Source organism: Harmonia axyridis, chromosome 1 (genome assembly GCF_914767665.1).
Source record: "Harmonia axyridis chromosome 1, icHarAxyr1.1, whole genome shotgun sequence".
NCBI lineage: Eukaryota > Metazoa > Arthropoda > Insecta > Coleoptera > Coccinellidae > Harmonia > Harmonia axyridis.
The window spans coordinates 82,613,933-82,636,872 of record NC_059501.1 but is presented as its reverse complement, the minus strand read 5'-3'; the positions used below and the strand labels follow the sequence as shown (position 1 = coordinate 82,636,872).

At 37.2% G+C, this 22,940-nt stretch overlaps 1 protein-coding gene across 1 annotated transcript in view; it reads right to left on the bottom strand.

The window, feature by feature from the left end:
* LOC123684717 (zwei Ig domain protein zig-8-like) overlaps positions 1-22,940 on the bottom strand; it is a 275,727-nt gene that overhangs the window by 66,847 nt on the left and 185,940 nt on the right. The window contains exon 5 of the mRNA XM_045624097.1: positions 11,250-11,377. Within this exon, the coding sequence (XP_045480053.1) occupies positions 11,250-11,377 (128 nt within the window). The remainder of the gene's footprint in view (positions 1-11,249; positions 11,378-22,940) is intronic.

The following is a 22,940-nucleotide window of genomic DNA, read 5'->3' as shown; positions in this document are numbered from 1 at the left end:
TTAGTGAACAATGGCAATTGTTTACGTGCGAAAATATTACTCGCATAATTATTCACCTCAACGAAATTCAATTTTGCCGGCAAATTTTGGAAAACATCATGCAGATCCAGATTGTTTTAATAAGATCATTCGGAGCGACGAGTCTTCCTGTAACGAAGATGGGTACATGAAGACCTAAATCCTCTAGACTTTTAATATTGGGGCTGCCTAAAAGATAAAGTATACGCAACACCCATACTTGATGAAGCCGAATTGCGGATGCGTTCTCTCAATTCGGCATCATCACGTATGGGTGTTGCGTATACTTTGTCTTTTAGGCAGCCCCAATCATAAGTCCATAGGATTAAGATCAGGTGAACGAGGAGACCCCAAAATTTTACCTCCTCTTCCAATCCACCGGTGGGGATAAGTAATGTGCTGGCCGCTGGGCACCCATCATGTTGAAACCACAGACTACGTCGCAGCGCAAGTGGCACATCTTCCAATAAAATGGGCAGCTGGTTGGTTAAAAATTCCAAATAATTGTTTGCGTTCAGTGATGGCGGCAGTTCGATCGGGCCCAAAATTGCACCATTAAATATTTCAGTCCATAAATTGATCTTGAATCGATATTGTGATCTATCTTCTCTCACCTCGTGTGGATTAATGATATTCCAGCTATGCAAATTGTGGAGATTCATGTACCCATCCTTGGTACAGGAAGACTCGTTGCTCTAAATGATCTTATTAAAAAAAATCTGGATCTGCATGATGTTTTCCAAAATTTGCCGGCAAAATTGAATTTCGTTGAGGTGAATAATTATGCGAGTAATATTTTCGCACGTGAACAATTGCCATTGTTCACTAAGTAATGCAACATCGAAGATTTCTTAACAGAATTGACAAACTTGATTTTGTCAGAAACGTACCCATGTGGATAAAAACAGCCATATCTTTTTTCTTTGAATAACAAATGACTTGTGTGATACCTCTTTGGAATCACTATAAAATAGACAATTTATTGGTGTAATGTGCAGCAGTAGCTCGGTACATTTTTTTTCCACTACGATGGGCTAAACTTCATGAACAAAATGATCCACTACCAAAATTTCCAATAAAAATATTTCTCATAGCCCCCTTTAAAATTTTCGGAGGATGTTTTAAATGTAAACGTTAAAATCATTCTCCAGCAATATTTCACTGAAAAAATTAACCAGAAAGATGTAATATTGTACCAACCGTAAGGGCAAAACTATTGAAAGGGGCAAAAATTCATTATTTTCAACAAAAAAAAAATATCTCGAAAACGGTAAGACTTTTATCATAGGAATTTTGTCATAGCAGGTAGGTTATCCTCTGATCTACATTTTCCCTTGGTTTGACGTGGTCTTTACGGGACACCCTGTATATAATAGCTGTTATAGGTTAATGTTCCTCTGTGACTGATTCTGGAATATTCCAGTTTTGATATTGCTAGAGTTTGGTTTTTGATGTGCGTAGATATTATAATATTTTGGAATTGGGGATTTATGTTGACTTTTGATTGTGTAAATTGTACCGTTTTTGTTTCGAATGTTTTTGTCATCTTTGTTGTGTTTTAGTCCTGAGGAAGCAGATGCAAATCTGCGAAACGTCGCCAAATATAATTTAAGAATTTGATACCATTTTATTTTGAATTCTATTCTTTTTATGACCCAACTCTAAACAAGTAGAAGCAAAAAAACTCGAAACATTAGCTCAACTACTAGGAAAGTTCAACTTGCAAAAGCGAATAACGGAAGCAAAAAAAACTAATTCCACCTGACAAAATGGTGGTTTGAAATTTTCGCCTATCTCGCTGGTTACACATCCGGAAAAATTCCATCCGCATTCCAGTTTTCCGCAGTTCAGAGAACGGAACGAATTGAAAAAAAGCCAAAGCACCCTTATCGTGTGTAGTTCATCATGAACGTACTAACGCACACTCTTCGGAGTCCTTATTTTTCGGCGTATAGGTATATATATTTCGAGTTGAGGGCATACTCGTGTTTATAAATCAGGGCAATGGTATTCGGGGAACGGGCAGAATTTGCGGTAAATTTGATATATGCAATCCCGTCTCTCAATTCCGGGATTTCGGGATTGGGGAGGCTGGATAGCGGACCACAGATCGCTAGACGGAAGGAGCGTTTAGGAAAAAAGTTGATGTATTACGGTTTATTAATTTTGTGGATGTTTTTTTTAGCTGCGACGTTGATGAAGATTACTTTTTCTTGCAGTGAATTTGATAGAGATTAATTTTGGCTTATTATTTCGAGTGAATTACCGTTGAAATCTTTCGCAGGAAAAATTTTAAACTAATCTAACCTAACCTAACTCTACCTGAGGAATAGATGTGAAGGGATCCAAAGCGATGTTTAATTTCATTAGTGTTTATTGTTTTCAACTTTTATTATCATTAGAGAAAAAATATCTTCGAATAGTCCTTTTATGTTGAAAGTTTCCGTTTTGGAATGTAGAAAACCCAAAAATCGAATGGGAACAAACGTCTCTCAGCCATACAGAGCTATCCTTGAAAACCAAATGGTCTATTTGCATGAAATTTGATACGATCTCGTTTACTATATCGCATTCATGAATTTTTGGAGCGACTAATTGATAGAAACATAGACGAAATTCATTTTCAGGAAGTTTTCAATAAATTATAATTAATTGATTGATGTTTATTGCTACGACTATACTGTCTCTGATATTTTTCACCGAAGAGTCCTAGCACTTGAAGTAAAAGAGATATGAATGTCTTGAATTTTCATTGCTACTTGAAGACTTGGGGTACGAATCCCTTTAAAAAAACTCGTATTTGAAGCGTAGTAGCAGAATGGTCCCATAGAGCTTGTTGTTCGAGGCGCATATCTCAATGCTCTCTGATAAACGACAGTTGACCAGGCTTTCAAATTCAGTGTCACAATTAATAATAATAATAATAATTAAAATGTTTATTTGACCCACATACAAAACTTTCTTACAATCTTTATAACATTATGTACTAATTAAACTAACAAGAGTTCCATTAACCCTCAAAATGTCAAAAAAAACATTAGAAAAAAATATATATCTTTCCCGAAGGCACATCCATTGGCAAGCCACTGGATCTGCCTTGTGTGGGAAATTATTATTTCATTTACTCAAAAACAAAAGGACACTCAAAGAGAAGCAAATCCCGAATATATATGAAAAGAAAATACATCTCATCTTGAAAGGGAAGAAAAACTGAGCGAGCAGGTACATTATCTAAACATGAACAAATGAATTTTTTATACAGAGCATTTCTTCGACCACTCCTGCTGACATCATTTTCAACCAAATTTTGATTTTCCTCTTGAATTCATTAAGAGTTGCGGAATTTTTTATTGTTGTTGGAACCTTATTGTAAATAAAGGGGGCTAGGTATGTATGTGACCTCTGACCTATCGTTTTTATTGTTCGAGGAAAAATAATCCAATTTCCTCTATTTCTGGTACTATATTGATGATCATTGAAGCTTACTGTCATCAAGTTCTTTCTCTGGTGAATTGTCAGAGTCAAGAAAAATAGTTTTCGCAGGTCCATAATTCCACTCTCGGCGAATAAGCGTTCAGTCGAAAACAAAAAAGGTTTTCGAAAAATTATCTTGATCAACCATTTTTGAGTCACCTCTAGTTTTTTCAAGTGAGCTTTTACAACAGCACCCCATCCCAATATTCCATAAAGCAGATGAGGCTGGACCAGAACAATGTAGAGCCTCCTCAGCAGCTCTAAATCGCAAAATTCTCTTAAATTCTTGAACTTCGGGACAAGCATGCGCAATTTATTCACCAGATGGTCAACCTGATTATTCCATCTAAGATGAGCATCCAAACAAACACCCAAATATTTGAATTTATACACTGCATTGATCTCACGTGAACAGCCGCATTCTCTAAATGATAATGTTTGGAAATTGGGCATTCCAACAGAGGTGACAGAAAAGGGCATGAAGCACGTTTTTTCATAATTGAGGGTCAACAATCGAGAATCGAAAAAATCTTTTATTATCATGAAATCATCTTCCGCCAAACTCCTTAGTTCCTCCCACGTATCAGCTTGATAAAATATAGCGGTATCATCTGCAAAAGCAACCAATTCACCCCTACTATTCAGAGAAAAGATGGAATTCAGATAGGTAATAAATAGAAGAGGACCCAATATTGTACCCTGCGGTACACCACATTGAACACTAGAAAAAGAACTAAAGGAGCTTCCAATCCGTACACACTGTCTCCTACCAGTCAAATAGCTTCTGTACCAATCCATAGCCCGACCTCCGACTCCATAATCCTCCAATATTCTTAATAATTCTCCATGATTCACCGTATCGAACGCTTTTGCTAAATCTATAAATATAGAAAGACAAGGCTTAGATGAATCAAGTGATCGATAAATTTTGGGTGTCAAATTTGCGAGTGCATCCTGTGTTGATTTGCCGCATCGAAATCCGAATTGTCTTTCATTCAAAATTTTACAATCTTCCAGGAATTTATAAGTTCTTTTATGAATTATTGTTTCCAAAACCTTGGAGATACTTGAAGTCAAGGAAATGGGTCGGTAGTTATTCATCTGTTCTCGAGACCCCGACTTGAAGATCGGTATTATGATACTTTCTTTAAGTATTTCTGGAAATATACCCGACTCAATAGACATGTTGACTATATGTGTAAGTGGTGACAAAATATACTGCGCAACGGATTTAAGTATGTTTGAGGTGATGCCATCCAAACCAGGTGCCTTGTTGGATTTCATGGACCTCACGACTGCCATGATCTCCTGCTGATCCGCTGGCTGAAAAATTAGCTCAAGAGGGTTTTTTTCATTAGGAATTCTATTGTCATTAGATGTTTTTAGTTTTTCCGCTAGCTTCGGTCCGATATCAGAAAAGAATGAACTAAAAGCCTCCGCTATATCTTTGCTGTCATCAAGCATAACATTATCCTGTTGTATTATATCAGGCTCTCTGTTGGGTTTGTTATGTTTATTATTGATAAAATTCCATAATTTCTTTGGTTCATTCTCATACTTTAGCAATTTCGTTCTGTAGTATTCCTTCTTTGCACTCCGTATGAGTTTCTCGAGCAACTTTTTATAGATTTTATATTTAGTAATAAGTTCTGGGTTCAGAGGGTCAATTCTTATTTTTCGAAAAATCATATTTTTCTCATTAACCGACTTAACTATTCCAGGAGTAATCCAGCCCTTACGCTTCATCTCTATTTTTCTTTCCTGTCTCTCAAAAGTGCTTTCTGAAATATACTGTTTGAAAACCGTTAAAAATTCTTCAGTTGATTTGTTTGGATCCCTCTCCTTCAGGACATTGCGCCAATTATGAGATGCCAAGTGATTTTTAAGTTTGTGGAAATTAAGATACTTTTTAGTCCCCTCCTTACGTGCTATCGTTTCGGATTGAATCCTTAGGAACAACATTATCGGATAGTGGTCAGTTATATCACACTGCAAAACAGCCGCCGAAAAATCTTCTTCTCGCATCTCAGTTTTTAGAAATATATGGTCGAGACAGGTCGAACTGCTTGGTCTTGTCACGGAATTAATCAAAGAAATGAAACCCTGCTCGCACATTACATTTTGATACTCTTCATCCACCTCCTTGCCCGACAAAATATCAAAATTTGTGTCACCAATAATTATATTAATGTGATCTCTTTGCTTGTTTTTCCGGAAAAAATCCGTGAAAAATTCATTGAATAATTCTTTAGAAATATCATGTGGTCTATAAACTGCTATAAGATTAATTACACAGGAGCCAAAAAAAGCCTTTAATTGCATTAAATTCAAAACACCATCAGTAAAAGTATGGCATTTAAACTTTATATCATTTCTTACATAAACAACAACACCATCATTCTGGTTAACACTACCATTGTTATATACTAAGCTATAATCGGAAATTTGAAACATTGACACATCCACGATTTTCCATGTTTCAGTGAGAACTATAAAATCATATGAACAATCTATTTCATTCAGAACTAGTTTTAAAGAGTCAAGATTTTTATTTAAACTTCTTATATTAACATGGAACATCTTTACATTGAAATCGCGCTTTACCCTCACAAAATCATTCAAATCTTGAAAACCAGAGAAAATGTCATTATTTGATTTGTGAATAGATGTTATATCAAAATCTTCAAGATAATGATCCATAATTATGCAATAGTATTTGAAGATCTATAGTCCGTTCTTTCACGTAGCTTTTTAATTTGGATCTCATACAAAGGACAAATTTTATCAAGTACAGAGTGATTTACATCATATCTGGTTTTAAATTTGTTATTATTTTCTACACAGTTGATACATGAAAATTTTTTGGACTTACAGTCTTTGTAGTAATGAGAATCAGGACACTGGGAACACTTGGTGGGGCCGTTATATTTACAGTCACTAATTTTGTGGTTGAAGCCATAACATTTATAACATCTTGATACTTTCAAATTCTCCCAAACAGAACATCTTTGGAGTCCGATATATATTCTGCCCGCTGAAATCAATTTTTTGAATGCTGAACCGTTACATTCTATTATACCGTATTGTGATGTATTATTTCTGTTTATTTTAGCTAAAACTAGGTCCAGTTCATCTGTTTCCTCAAGAAAAGAATTTTGGTTTCGAATTGCCTTTATAATATCATCCTTGAAAAAGTCTTTCTCTATGTTCGACACAACAATGCTGGGTTTACGCATTTTCGTTTCTTTTATGTCATAATTTTCTCCCATTTTTGAAGCCAATTCATCTCTCATTTTATTGGTAGATCCATTTGAGTTACATTTAATTAACACACAGCCATCCCTTCTGTTCAATACCGAATTTATTCCTACTGATAGTTTACTCACATCCAATTTATCCACTATATCCTTCCTTGTTCTAGAGCAATCCTGTTTACTTTTCGGTTTGCATACAATGAAAGGAACGTTAGGTATGGATTTATTTCCGTGGTCTGCTCTCTTATTTACGGCTTCCGCATATGTGAACTGGTGGCTTGAAGGTGTTGTAGCCAAGTTATCGAATTCTTCCCGAAGTTTCTTGAGATCCTGTTCTAGAAGTCTTATGATTTCTTTCTTACTCTCTATAAGGTCATCTTTAGTCTCTATTATTTTATTAAAAAGTTCGACGGATTCACCCCTCAAGCAGGACTGGCAGTAAAATTTCATGACGCGTTTGACTTTCAATTCAATCACTGTTATTTCCGATGATGTCAAATTCGCACATTGTTTACAAACATTCCGCGAACAACCATCACAGCTGACCACCGGTAATTTCGATGAGGCGGATTTTTTGCATTTCACGCACTCCATCACCTGTTCCTCTTCCGCTATCTGCACTGGGAACAGATGTTGATTTTCACATTTTCAGTAGACGATTTGGGTCAGCTATATCCACAAAATAACCCACTTGGAAAAGTTCTCCCGGAACTAAATTTGATCCAGTCGGAATCCACAATTTTTATTCTAAATACTGGTACAAAATTCAATTTAGAAGTAGTTGATTTTCCCACTTTAACAGATATTAATATCAGAGCGAATACTCGAGACAACCTCCACAATAGATACGAAAATGGCCTGATTGATTTCCAGATTATGAAGAGAATTCACTCATCACAATTCTACTATCCGTAACCATCCAGTTTAAAGGTAGTATTTCTGAACAGAGAATACCACACACTTCATTAAAAAAAGTGTCAAATTGGCTGAATTCTTCATATGTTATAGTTCAAGTATTTCCAAGCAAGAAGTTCGATAAGCTCAAATTTTTCTATAGGCTAGTTTTGACTCTTAGAGACCCCTGAAAACTCTCATTTGTTCTCCAATTGTTGTATTCTCGAACAATACAAACGTTAAGCTGTATAATCATCACTATTCTGAGATATCAAGATGTTGATAGTCATTAATATGAGATACAATGAGGAGCATTGTGCTTTGGTGTTATAGTTAGCCAAATATACAGTGTGTTCCAGCAATTTACAACTTTTGAAAACTATTTCTTCGGAAATGGTAACAAATCGCCTTAGCGATCTATAATCGAACAAAGTTCATGAATCTTATTCTGCACCCTTACTTTCCACCACATTCGAAAAAAATACAGATTGCTCCTTTCAAAAGGAAGCGAAAGTTATATTCAAAAAGCATGCAGAAGAAAGCTGAAGCTCTAAATATCAGTCAGAATCTCATCTCAATTTTTGTAGTAGTAGTAGTCGTAGAAACAGGAGAAGAGAGGAAGTATCAAAATCGCACTGAGACTTGTAACGAATTTAGAAGCTCCAACTACACTTTAGAATCATTTGAGAGATTAAGATGATTAAGATAGAGAGAGAAGATAATGAGGCAGCTGAGTTAGAATGAGTTCAGCAACACGCAGATTAGAATATTGGTTATTGGTAGCATATTATATTTTCTGGTGAGTCAAGGACTGAACTCAATCCAGATTTGAGAAGGGTTCGCGTTTGGAGAATTTTAGTAAATGTGGAAAGGCTGCAAGAGGTTTATGAGTGTGGCGAATTTAATTTCATCGAAAAAGACATCTCGTTTTGCTGGAGGGATTTCTGAAGGCCGAGGCATACGTGCAACCAATTTTTCAACCTGTTGTTATTCCATATGCTGCTGAAATTGAAGGAGATTCTCTCTTGAATCATGACAATGCCCATCCACACCCTGTCTGCACCGGTTGAACATGCAAGAAATATGTTACGAAGAAGAGTTTCTCATGGGCGAATATACCACAGCAACAATTCTAGAACTTGATTTGAAGTATGTCAATGCTGCTATAGGCGGAGAGAAAATCTAGAGGGGGAGATACTCTTCTAGTCATTACAGTTTAGGGATATTTTCGTTTCTTAAATCTTTGTAATTTATAGTTCTGAATTTTGGTCTCATTGATGTTGACAAAAAAATTAATACTACTAATGAAAATTAAAAACGAAATAGATATGAATTATCAATTAAAAAAAAATTTAAAGGTATAAATCATGAATAAAATGAATATAAATTGATTACAAAACTGAAAGAATGAATCAATCAAAATTAAAAATGAATTAAGAAATGAATTCTCATCTTTTATTAATCTAATTTTGATATTTTGTACATCGTATCATCACACCCGAATAAAAAGTTATGAAATATCCCTAGATTTCTACCGTATGTGTAGTTTAAAAATTCTCAACTGATCCTCATCCGAACCGGTTCCAAATTTCGGTCCTCCGCATCCCGGCTCATAAAGTTCCGGCAACGTAAACGGTCGTTTCCCTCAACTTTCGAAAATTTATGAGGGGGCGACGTGAACCGTGGCGGCAAAACCTGAATATTCTCCCGTCCGCCAGCAGCACCGGAAAGTTGTTGTTATTGTTATAAAGCTTACGGAACTGCTCGTTTTATTTCAGGTAATTCGGGAAATCTTTCACGTCTCGAGGAGGGGGAAGTCGAGAGGAGATTTTTCGTTGCCGGGGGAACATCCTGATTATTTTGCTTCATCGGAGAGAGGCCTGTTATCTTACTCGTATCCGAACACCTTTTTCGCAGGTTGAGTTTTCCGATTTATGTGGGTTGAATGTGGGATTTTGTTATTTTTAAGTAGGCCTAGATGATTTTGCAGTTTGATGAATTTTTTTTCATGGAGTTGGATGGAAATATAGGGAAATACAAAAATCTCAAAAAAATAAAAAAATATAAAAAAGCATCGCTCTGTTAATCTTGTATATTTGTTCCATGAACAACAAAGAAACTTAAATCAACTGAATGTATAATATTTCAGCTCCCTGACACCCGTTTCACACTTATACGGTTCGATTCGGTTCGGTGCGTATTCGATTCGTTTTCGGTAGCCGCCGGAAAAGTGTGAAACGGTGATACGGTGTGTGTTCGGTACCTAATAGATAACTGATTAAACGAAAAGCCCCCTCGACACGAATCGGTTTCGTTCGGTTTCCATTCGGGTCCAGAGTTCGCAAGAGCAATTGGTCGTTTACACACATACGGTTTAGTTTCGGTTCGGTCACGTTTTCGGCAAGGGAAATATTCATTTTCTCATTTTAAATTTTGTAATTTACATTTGGCAATGTCTGATTCACTTGACATTAATATTGAGCGGCTGATTACATTAGTTCAATCAGTCGAGTCGTGAAATCAAACCTTATACTAACCGAGTGTGTGTGAAGAGTTTTCATTCGTTTTAGGCGCTACCGAAAACGAATCGAATACGCACCTAACCGAATCGAACCGTATAAGTGTGAAACGAGTCTGAAGATGGTCACAATGATGTCCGGATGATACAATAAATGAGATAGATCTTATAGAGCTTGACTATCACACCCGATTTCCCCGAATTAACAGAGAAACGTGTTTTGTGTTTGATTCAAAATTATTTTCTGGGAGAGTTTTTGATTTGATAGTATTCAACCCTGATTCAGATGAAAATTAGATAATTTCAAGGATCATGGTCTTAAAGTCCATGAAAGTTCGTACGTTTCCTTAGAATTCGGCTGCCCAGAAACATAATATATACTGGATGGTCCAAAGAAAACTTAACACCTCCATTTTCTGACTTTAAAATGACTATAAAGGGTGGTGCGATAACTAATTTTGAAGATCGTTTCGAGTACTATCTGACCCTAAAATTTCACATCGATAATGAAAGAACAGCGAAATAGTGAAAGAGGCAATGTGGAATTTATATCGAGAATAATATCTGTATCCGACACATTTCAAAGGTATTTAGAAGTTAGTACTCTTTCATTATTTACCTTTCATTTCGATATCCATGGGAATTTTGAAGTGAAATTTCAAGATCAGATAGTACTTGGTAAGATCTTAGAAATCACTCATCACTCATCCCTATTGAAAATAAAGGGGTTGTACTTACTCCCGTTAGGGGTTGTAGTAACGGGGATGCAGAGAGCTCAAAAGTTGTTTCCTCTGGATTCAAAAATTGACGGGTGCGAGTAATTTCTCTACATTTTCATTTCAGAGCCGGAAAATCGAGGTGTTAAGTCGCAGTTGAACCACACTGTATATATGACCATATTTAGGTGAATCCAATCAAAAGTTTGACATATTTTAATGTCTCTGAAGGTTATTCTCCACTAAAACATTCCATCTTGACTAAACGATCAAAGTAGATGATCATAAATCGCAAATGAATAAAGGAACACGAATATTTTATTAATTGTATTCCAATACGAACTAACAGAAATAAGTATAGATACGAATACTCACTAAGTTGTTGTGGCTCCACACGATACTCGGTGGTGGTTCTGGACTGTGCTTGACAATACACGTCAAATTCATCGTGCTTCCTTCGTTTATGTACATTTCTGGTCCACCTAGTAGAATTGTAATTGGTTCTGAAAAATAAAATGAACTTCAGAAACAATTCGATTGCCATAATTGAATCAGGAATTATTATAAATCATTAGTATACAATTTTGAAGTTAGGGGACTCAATTCGAATGAGCTCATAGCATGTGATTTTAAATTAAATGTGTTTTCAATTTTTCCAGCCCTAATACTGAAATAATACACAGATTGAATATATTGAGTGAAATATGCAATGTAATATGGTATAACTATTAAATATTCATTTATATCAATTTAAATTGATGAATTATACAGAGAAACTCATGGAAAATCATTGAAAACCTTCCAAGGTTTATTTATTCTGCTGCATTCAATTACCATTTCCATAATTACAAATATGACATGGGTAAAATACATGTTATTTGTTAATATTGGTCGAAAATTAATTTTTGGACATCAAAACTATACGATTCGCCAATTACAGTTGTGTGATCGGTCAACACATTTTTTTAATCGATTTTCAGATTCTTCTCAAACCAGAAAAATTAAAAAAGTTTGGAAAATTTGAGAGGCTCGTATGTGAATATAGGTATGTTGACTATCACAAAATCTGTGAGAGAAACTTGTGAAGGTATTAGTTACAAGGTGAGTTAATTGCTAGAAATAAATCTCCAGTTTCTACTTCAGATATCCTAAAAGATACTTTTTCACTTCAGATCAGATTAGATTAGAGAAAGGGCGAAAGATCATATATCGCTTGCACCATTACAAGATCTATTGTGAACCCTTGCGCTGTTTACCAGTCAGGCAATAGTGTCTCAATGAACTTTATCACCTTTCTGGGGGGTGCATCCATCATTTGGTTCGACCAAGAGCCAAGTTGTTGTAGCCTTTTCCGGTAAAAAGCTACACATTCGCATACAAGTGTTAGGCTGTTTCAGTGCTCACTTGACAGACGCTTTTTCCATGTTTTTCAGATGATTCCTCACAGGTCAGAGTACCTCGAGTTTGTCCGTCAGTTTACTCAGTTCCTGTTTACTGAGTGGGAAAACTATTTAAGTCTAGCTGGTCGAGTAGTAAATTAATGACTTGGCCAGTCTTAGACCATTGACCGTCCGCCACAACGCAAGCTTCTTTTTATGTTCCCATTCTTCAACTTCAATCACTTGATGACTGGCTGGAAAGCCACAAAATGGCTCTGGACCTGTGAAAGGGGGGACCGACCTGCTCTGCTGTCGGATACTTCATATATTTTTCCGTACAAAGTGCAACACACTCCCTTACAGCAAGGTTTTCTGTCTGAAACACCAAGGTGCAAAACTCCAATCAATATTTCACTTGCTGAACCGATTGTTTGAATTTCAGGAAAGTATTGTAGTGACTCTTTGATTGCCGATAGGTGGCGTCATGGACTGCACATTTCTTGGAAGAGCGGCACCACTTGGAGCTAAAGCCCAACCATACTTCTGCAAAATTACCAATACTTTGTTACGGAGATTGTTCGAGAATATGGCACGAAAACTGAGTGTCATACTGATGGTTCCATCGGCGTTCTTGGTATGAAAGACCTCAATCATTTTAGAATATTGACTGAGAACGCCTTGTCACAGCACGAAAAAGGGCAGCAGTGCACGAGTGCTGTTTTTTGCCAATGATCAGATTTTCAAATTCCCCTTCCTGTTTTACTTTTTTTCGAACAATTCGTTGAATGAATTTAAGAATCAAACGTAATAGTAAAAAATAATCAGAAATGCAAATGTAACCCAAATGATACTGCATTCTCCTCAATTCTATTCCTTGATGGCTGCAACTCCAGAACAGTTTTTCCTTTGATATCAAGATGAAAAAAATCGACTCCTTCAAAATTCCGAGAGGCAGAGTTCAAACATACTATCATCTGAAGGCACCACTTTGCTCCCTCATCAACCAAACTCGATATCCGACGTTCAAAGACCGAGAGAAGCTCCCGTCTGGACCGAGTTAAATCATTTTTCCACAAGACCTCCTACATAACCTGTCCAGCTTATCAGATTACGGGCATCACCCTCCGACAGCTGGGACAGAACGAAAAAAGTTCGATTGTATTTTTGCGTTGCAGCTGACAGTCCGCCCTCCGGGAAAAAATACTTCCTTCTGCGAGAAGAAAAAACGAAGCTCATCTCGATAGTTCGAAAGGTCCAAAACAACCCGGGGCCATCCGAATGTTTATCCGGAAGTTCCGTTCAAACTAATTATTTCGTTAGAGAATTGAAAACGTGGAATTATTCCTGGATGAATTTATGAGGACAGTTTTCTCGTAATTGGATCTCAGGCGACGGTAAAAACAAAGTACGGGGAAACGAGCGTCTGTTTGCTGTTTTCTGATCAGATAATCTACGTACCTAATTTTTAGGTCATTTTTTATGATAATGAATGACTGGATTAGTTCCAATAACAGTTATAAATTGAAGAATCAACACCAGGCTATGAAAGCTAATTGAGTTGTTAAGGGTGAAATGAACATGACGACAAGATGATATGAAGTAGGTATATTTGGTTTCAAGCGCGGTTAGCATATTTCAGCGATCGAAAACACTTATTCCTTGAGAAAAGTGTCCTCTCACTCTCATAGAAGTCCTATTGGCAGAAAACTAGGACAGTCGATTTTCACAAGTCTCTATTGATGCGAATTTTTCATCAACAAAATAATTCGCCAGGTTCGAACTATAAAGTGGATGCATATAAGAACCTCCCAAACCAGCTCCTGGAGCTTCTGACGAGTCAATATCGATGTGGGTGGACTGGTGTTATCCTGATGGAACACAATTTCTCTCCTATTGGCCAAAGCTGGCCGATTCTGAGCAAGTGCTTCTTTCAGACGGTCCAAATGTTGATAGTATAGTTTCGAGTTAACAATTGTGTCGTTGGACAGCAGCTCATACTAGATAACTCCCTAACAACCCCACCAAACACATCTTCTTGGACGTCACCTTGGTCCCCGGATCTGCCAGCACACTGCGTTTCGACCACGACCGTTTTCGCTTGACGTTGTCGTAAAAGGCGCACTTCTCATCATCAGCCACCAATACCTTAAAAAATGGGTCGATTTTGTTGCGATTCAGCAGTCATTCGCAGAGGAAAGTTGAGTCAATGAGGTTTTTTACGTTAACTCTTGTAGTACCCATACATCGAGCTTTTTCTTGAGACTAGCCTTATGCAAATAGTGTCAAAAGTTTTTCTGTGCAATATTTAGCTCTTTGGCAATTGAAACAATGCTGACAGTGTTTTTTTTTTATCAAAAAGCAGTGTTTCATTAACTCAATGTTATGAAATTTTGACACTCATTCTTCAGAGTTTTGTTAGTATCATAAGGTTAAACATAGATAGAGGGAGTATAATCATTTTGAATGTATATTATATTGAATGAAATATATTTATTTGGATGATTTTCAATAAAATATACAAATCCGAATATTTGGAATCCGATATTTTCCTAATTGTCGAATTTATAGTATGCAGAAAATTTACTTTTTTCTGTATCTACTTGCTGAAATTCAAGGTTTGGCCACTAATGCTCTCGTAGTGTCATTCGTTGTTTCACGTCGTTTGGCGCGCTTGAAGTTTGTTTTCTGATTTTCTGATTTTCTGATATAGGTATTTAGGGATTCATTTCAATATATTTTGAGTTGATATGAAACGTTGATTCACAATGGGACATAAGTTATGGAGAAACTCGCGAATTGAGTGTGATATCATATCACTGATATGTTTTCATTTCCGCGCGGTTCATGCCAAATTTGATAGTTCATATTGGTGACAAAATTTGCTTACTGAAGATGACATATGCTCCCTCTATCTATGTTTATTACTCTGAAGTTAGTACCAACCTACAAGAGATTAAAAAAGAGCTCTTTTTGGTTAATACGGGAACAAATAGTATTATTCAACTGATGGCGCCATCTGTGTGCCTGACCCGGAAATAATTGAATGAAGTTGCCCAACAACGGAATAATTTTTCGTGTTAGTGTATGAAAATACACTTTAACATACAGTGGCGTTACGAGAACCCGAAAATGGTTAATCTCAGGGGACCGATCTCCCATTCCTGCTACTCCAAATTTTTCCGGTCAAAACCTCAACCTGCGCCATCAAAATTCAACAGACCCGCTGAAGAACGCTGTCTGTCGTCCCGCATTCATCCGAAACCATTATTCCTGTACTTGATTCCCTTCAAACTCAATTTCGTGGGTGACATTAGCATACGGAACCCATTCAGCTCGGAGTCATTAAGCCCCGTCGCCAGAGGCTCCCGGCGTCCTCTCTGGGTTCAGCCCTCTCTCTAGTCGGCCGAGGAAAATATCTCGGGGCCAGATGCGGCCACGCGGAAGGTTAATGTACCAATTTTGTGCGATCTGGGGGTTGGGATGTCGACTTTGATTTATCGACGATCGTAATTTTTTCCGTTTATGAGAAACCGACTACGCCGACTGTGCGTTATTTGCAGGTTGTGTTTTTCGGTCGGTGGCGCTGTACTGCCCCCAGTTTGTGAGTGTGATAAGGGTATCGTTTCTGGAATATCGTAGCAGAAAACAAGAGATGTAAAATAAATAATAATACACTGCTGATTTCCACAAAATTTATTGATGACGACAATTGTTTCGCTACACTGTAGCTTTTTCAAGTCGGGTGCGTTCAGCACCCGACTCGAAAAAGCTACAGTGTAGCGAAACAATTGTCGTCATCAATAAATTTTGTGGAAATCAGCAGTGTATTATTATTTATTTAAAATGAATTTCCATCAAGTGAAGACCGAATCAATCAAATACAAGAGATGTAGGTAAGGTTTGGCTTGAAATCAAATTTCTTCAAATGGTATGAAATGCCAATAGTGGAACTAGTTTTTCAACTAGTTTGATGAAGAGCCACAAAAAATTGTATGAAGTAGAATTTTCGTAAGAAGCAACACCTTCTGGATGAAGTAGTATTCGTGGTAGTAATAACATAAAACGTTGGATCCAAAATTGTCAATATACTCTTTTGACGGCAGTTGAAAATATGTGGTTCGTTTTATTGTACTTGTAATTTTAATTGATAGCGGCTAAGTGCCAGTTTTCTTGTTCACAGCATTCACATAATTTGAAGGAAGTACTGAAGTTAGATTAACTTTCACGGTGAATTTTGGGGTGACAAATTGGGGCTGATTGAAAAATAGTTTGAAATAATGTATATTATTTTGTTTTAAATTAATGTAACTATTTCTTGTACCTAATTACTATATTTAACATGAATATTTCATCCATTCAAGGTATATCTACTAAAAATTTATTCATTAACCCTTCCAAACTAGTTTGACAAACATTTTGAATTTTCAAACTTGTAACCATTGTCCAGTTTGATTTGACTTGAATCATTTGTCAGAAAGATAGACTTGCTTTTACTTAATTTCAAGTCAATCTCAATAATTCAACTCAAACTTGTGGAATTGTAGTAGAATTTTAAATTTCTAATTGCTGATAAATAAAGAGAAAAAAAATGCAGATTAACCCATTTTAGAAAATTTTCTAATATAACTCTTCGGGTAAGAGCCTGTATTAAAAAAAGTGTCACACCGATGCATTTCCTGACAAAAACGAAAGAAAGACATAATAGTTGCTAGTTATTAACGGAGACCAAGATTCTGAAAAAAAAACTTGGTCTTCAAATCAAAATCCGAAGCTATGGCGAGATATTGAGGGTATGAATTTGATGAATTCAATAATTCATCACATTCAAACAACTGCGGTTTTATGGACTTGTAAGGTAAATGTTTTTTCTTCGGAGTATTTTCTTGAGGTTTGCAAAAAGCAGGTTATTACTATGGGTCAGATTTACTATGGGGGATCAAGAAGTTGGAAGAGCAATTTGACTATAGATTTCATCGACCTCTGATGAGGAGCATTGTGAAAGAAAATTGTTCTTATATAGTATGGAAACTTTGTCAAGATTATCTTGAATGTTCCAAAATACTGTTGCCATCATCTTGCCCCCCTATGTTTGTGCCTTTGGTTGCTTTCATCGATTCCTTCAAATACTGCCGACGGTCTCTAAGATTTCGGAAAAATCCTATTTATTCCGCTCAAATAGCTCCAAACAGTATTCTCAATCTAAGATGCCTCGGTAGTGCAAGCTATTAATCTTTTGCCACTAAAAACCACACTTCCACTCTCAATGGAACTTTATACCTTTTCAATCTCCTTAGATATAAACTCAAATTATTTCATATACATTGTTTGTATATTTATGAAAACACAAAAGATTCTCTTGGAAACAGAATCTATCATGCGTTATAAAATATAACGCATTATGTAAGATAGATAATCATGTTTTCAATAGGAAGACCCTATATTTGTGACAAAACTGAACTGAGAAAAATAATAGAAGAGCCGTTATATTCATAAGCTTTGTAAATCCTATATTGCTCTGAATATAATCATCATGTTGCCAAGTTGAATAAATCGTTCCGTTTATCACTGGGAAGTTTCGGAACAGATTGTCAGGCCGTCATAATAATTAGTAAACTCCTAATCAGCAGCTTCCCACTTTGTTTTCGTTTCATCATCAGATACCATCAAAATTCAAATATGCAATTTTAAACTCAGCGGGATTGGGTGGATCTAAAAAAACGGCTTCAACTGATTCAACCCTCGAACAGAGTATGCCGTTACGCATCGTTTTTTTTTGCCCGATATGACTGCAAATATCCGGCAGCCTCATGGACCGCCCACGCTAATCAGTGGAAAGTGACCGAGTCGCGTTATCGCTGTGACACAGATTGGATGCAGCGAGTTTTAATGGAATTTCGATGGGAGCGGGCGAAAATTGCCTTTGTTGCGTTGATAAGCCTCAAGGGAAAGTCGTTGATGGACGGCCGAAATTTGGCCGTGGAAAAATCGTGACAGAAAATGCATCGAATATTCTCTGCTTTTTTTTTAAGGTGGATGATGAATCCCGTAGGAGATTCACAGTGACGACTTACAGTGGCGTTTAAATATTCAAATTCAAATTCAAATTTATTCATCACAACATCTAACATACAACATTCTAAAATACATAAGTATCCGATCAGAAATGTACGACCTAAGCAAAGCTTGTATTTCATACACTGCGAGCAACAAATATATACGCTACATTAAAAATCAACCAAATCCAAAATAACTGTCCTATAATTTATAAATAAGAAAATAATCTCTCTAGAGGCTGCGAATATAAACTAACATATATTCTCGAATACAGAGTAAACTATATCAGAGTTTTCCACAATGCAAGATTTAAACTTTCTTTTATCTTTTTTGTTCTTAACATTTTTATCCAATTTCATCTCAACTGGAAGTGGGCAATATGGAACGAAAATATGAATTTTTGGTCTCTATCAGAAAATATTTTATTTCAATGAAATATCGTTGTGATGCGACCTAACAACAATAAGGCCTATATGAAATACAGGGTTTTTCAACAAGAAATTTGTTATATTATGAATTACTTTCTATTAGTAAATTTTTATTGTATCAGAAAAGTAAGCCCCAAACTACCTAAGAATTAAGCCCACATGAAATCAGATTCACCATTTTCAAAGTTATTTTTTATTACTTCAATACGATTTTTGATTGTAATTCAAACGATTCTTATATTCGTCCAAGCTTCCACTAGATTTGTCAAACAACGGAATTTCAAAACTGACGTACATAGGCGTACAACTTTGCTTTCGCCGTAAAATACTGGTTATACGTTTATGATTCAAAGTATTGTCCATCGCTGGCCTCTACTTTCTCCAATTTTCCGGGCAGCGTACGAATCCAACGTTGAAAAAACTGGTCATCTTTTGGAGCCATCCACGAATCTATCCAATTTTTTACTTCTTTATGAGACCGGAAGTGATTGTCAGCCAGGCCGTGTGCCATTAATAAAAACAAGTGATAGTAGAAGGAAGCAACGTCTGGACAATAAAGCGGGTGGGGTAGGACTTCCCATTTCTACGTTTCCAAGTACGTTTGACCACTTTCGCATCATGGGGTCGAGTATTGTCATAAAATTACTTAATCATGTCTCTCGTTGCATCGTAGCCGTTTGTCTTTCAATGCTCGGCTCAAATGCATTAATTGCGTTCGATAACGATCGCCTGTTATTGTTTCAGTCGGTTTTAGCAATTGATAATACACTACGCCGAACTGGTCCCACCAAATACTGAGCATGATCTTGCAACAGTGAATATTTGGTTCGGCCGTCGACGTGGAAGCCTGGCCGGAATATCTCCATGGTTGTCTGTGCTTGGGTTATCGTAATGAACCCATTTTTCGTCCCCAGTCACAATGCGATGCAGAAATCCCTTCCGTATTTGCTTTGCAAGCATCTCTCGGCTTCAACTTGTACGGCGCCAAATTTACTTGTTTCTGAATCATTTCCATGACTTTCAGGCGTTTTTTAATGGCTTGTTCCTTCACTCCCAATAATCCTGCCAATTCTTGTTGAGTTTGACACGAGTCTTGATCAAGTAATGCCTCCAATTCTGCATTTTCGAAAACCCTTTCTTTTTCACCGTCATGCTGGTCTTGTTGCGTTTGACCATATTGAAAAACAAGGACCCTGTTGGAAAACTCCTCAAAATAACAACAGCAGAAATTTTCTGGATATTGCATTATCATTATTTGAGATCTGAACCAACCCTACGAATTTCAAGTTTCTAGGTTCTTCTGATCAAAAATCGTCCACTCTGTCATCCAGAGGGATGGACAGAATCCAATTCTAAATTAAAAATTACAGAAATTGTGATGAAATAATAGAGCAATCCATTCGGAGATCGAGCTCTCGAACTTCCTCAACCCAAAAACAATACTTCCTCTCAAAAACAGCCCAGAACGGAAGAAACTTCTTTTCTTCTTCTCCCCGTCACGCCCCCAATCCCACTTCAACCCACTTCAATGTTTCACAATCAATCCGCTGGATATTTCGAAATTTAATTTCGGCCCTTCAAGGCCAGCGCTAAGCTGCACTCCGGGCCGGATTGTATCGGAACTCCGGGCCCGAGGAATAATGAAACGGAAACAACGCGAATTTACTCGTCCGTCGTTTCAGGTCGTTACGCGCGTCGAATTAAGCCCCTTTCACACAGGGTCGACGGGGCGGAGCGGGTAGTGGTTATAGCCGAAGCGAAAGTGGAGACGGTTGTTGTATCTGGTGGTGATAGTAATGTGACGTCATTTTCTAAGGTAGTTTCAGCTCCACTGATATCTCTTCTTTCGAATGGTAGAAATGTCTATCAGGATAAGTTCAATTTGAAAACAGGTTCCTGTGTTATCTAGGGTGGTAGATACAACTAAAAAAGGCGAATCAGATTTTTCTATAATTTACCTTCTCTATATGTCAACTGAATACAAAGACTATGTACTACATATACAGGGTGGCCATTTGAAAACGAAACAGACGAGATTACAGACGAAATAAAGTTTTTCGATAGAAATGCTGGGACAGGTCGATTTCTGTTTCGAGGGGGACAACTTAAGATGTAGGTTACGGACGCATAGCGCTTCAACCCTTGCTGCTACAACCCCCACCCCCAATTTTTGAATAGGGAAGATGGGGTGAGTGATACCTCAATTTATAATGATTTCAGCACAGTAATTGTTTTTTCATTTTATGCTTTAGTTCTCGAAATATTCATGCGTAAGTTAGTTAGGAAGGAAGCCACAGTCATGGTTGTTTGAAGCTCAAAATGTCGATTTTTCACAAAACACTACAAGTTCCATGAAAACACTACTTCATTTTCAAATACTTAGTCAAGAATATTTCGAGAACTAATGCATAAAATGAAAAAACAATTACTGTGCTGAAATAAGTATAAAAATACCTTTCAAATGAGGTATCACTCACCCCATCTTCCTTATTCAAAATTTGGGGGTGAGGGTTGTAGTAGCAAGGGTTGAAGCGCTATACGTCCGTAACCTACATCTTAAGTTGTCCCCCTCGAAACCGAAATCGACCTGTCCGAGCATTTCTATCGAAAAGCTTTATTTCGTCTGTAATCTCGTCTGTTTCGTTTTCAAATGGCCACCCTGTATAGGTAGATATAGCTAACCTGTTAGATATTCATTCAGGACTGCTTTATTAGTACAGGTACTGAGTTGGTATAGGAGAAGAACAATCGGAACGTTCAGCACTTTATTTCCTGCACAAATCTGGTTAGGTACACCATAAATGAATGTAACCCTACGCTCACACCAAAAACAAAAAAAGTTTGCTCGTCTGAGCAAACTCTTTAGTTTGATTGTATCCAGAAATGGAGAGCTTTATCATGATTCTCAAAAGTCTATCAATCTCAACAAGAAACTATTCCTAAAGGGTCATTGATGATCGAAGTGAGTGTCCATTTCTTAAATGATTAGAAATTTTATGGATAATTGGCAATTGCTTGTGAGACTCGAATATAAAGTAGTAGGTAGGATACTTCACCAAGAAATCCAAGAAATGGCAACAGTATTTGGAAAAATACATTCTGAAATAATTCCTTAGTATGAGTACAGGCTGGAAACCATCCTGGAGAATGAACGCTATAAACTGTATTGGGTTCGTATGGTTATGACTAAGAACAGATCATTGTTAGTCGATAAACTTCAGAATACAGCACTACTCTTCCTTGAGTTTCAGATTGGGGAGCGGTGTGAAACGCTTTCAATAAGAACTATTTCTATTATTATTAAGAGCAATTTATATCACGGAAAGAGCAGTAACTGAAATATCAAAGAACTGGATTTTTGTGAGGATCGATGCAATATGATGCAGAAGCGTTGTCTTCAGGTTTATCAAGTACGGTTAGAAAGTTCTTAGTTACTGACAGAATGACATAAGGACGAGCAAGATTGCGAGGACATAGCGAATATTTCTTTGGCGAGGAGCGAGAACTGCGACTAAGAGATGGTAACGATTAAGGACAATGGAGAATAAAAAAGTTCTCCATTCTTTTTTGTGGTAACCAAAAGACGTATGAATGTCCAAGAGCTCATAGTTGGTGCCCTTATCGAATTCTGCCAATTTCTTGTAGATAGCGCATTATGACCCAACCTGCAGATAAGCTCATAGGTATTAACTTCCCTGTTTCGTTCGATCTAAATCTTCGAAGTGTGCGCCAGCCTTAAGGTCGTTAAGAGGGCCGAATCAAGCCACCACGGCGATGCAACGAGCGTGCACCTTCATAACGACAAGCTCCCGAGCACCTGAGCGTGACTCTACCCGATCTGCGGTGATAAAACATCGAGATGGCGTTTTCTAATTAAGGTCGAGGGGGGGGGGGGGGGGGGGTTAAAAATCGCGCCGGATCGTCTTTCAAGAGAGGAATCGGGGCGAAATTCTCTCGTTTATTGCCCGGGAAGATCCCGTAATTAGCCCTTCGGAAAATGGGACTACGATCAGCGCGCTCCGCCGGGTCTTGGTGTGCTTTGGCTTTCAATGTTCGATTTTCGATGGGAGAACGAGCGTTTGTTTTCTGGAGGTTCGCGGCGGGCGCGTGGGAGGGGAGGGGTGTTTTTTCTTCGTTTCTTGAGATTCGTAGTCGAATAGCGGAGCGTTCGATGTTTTAATTGGGTTCATCGGGAAAGATTGCGT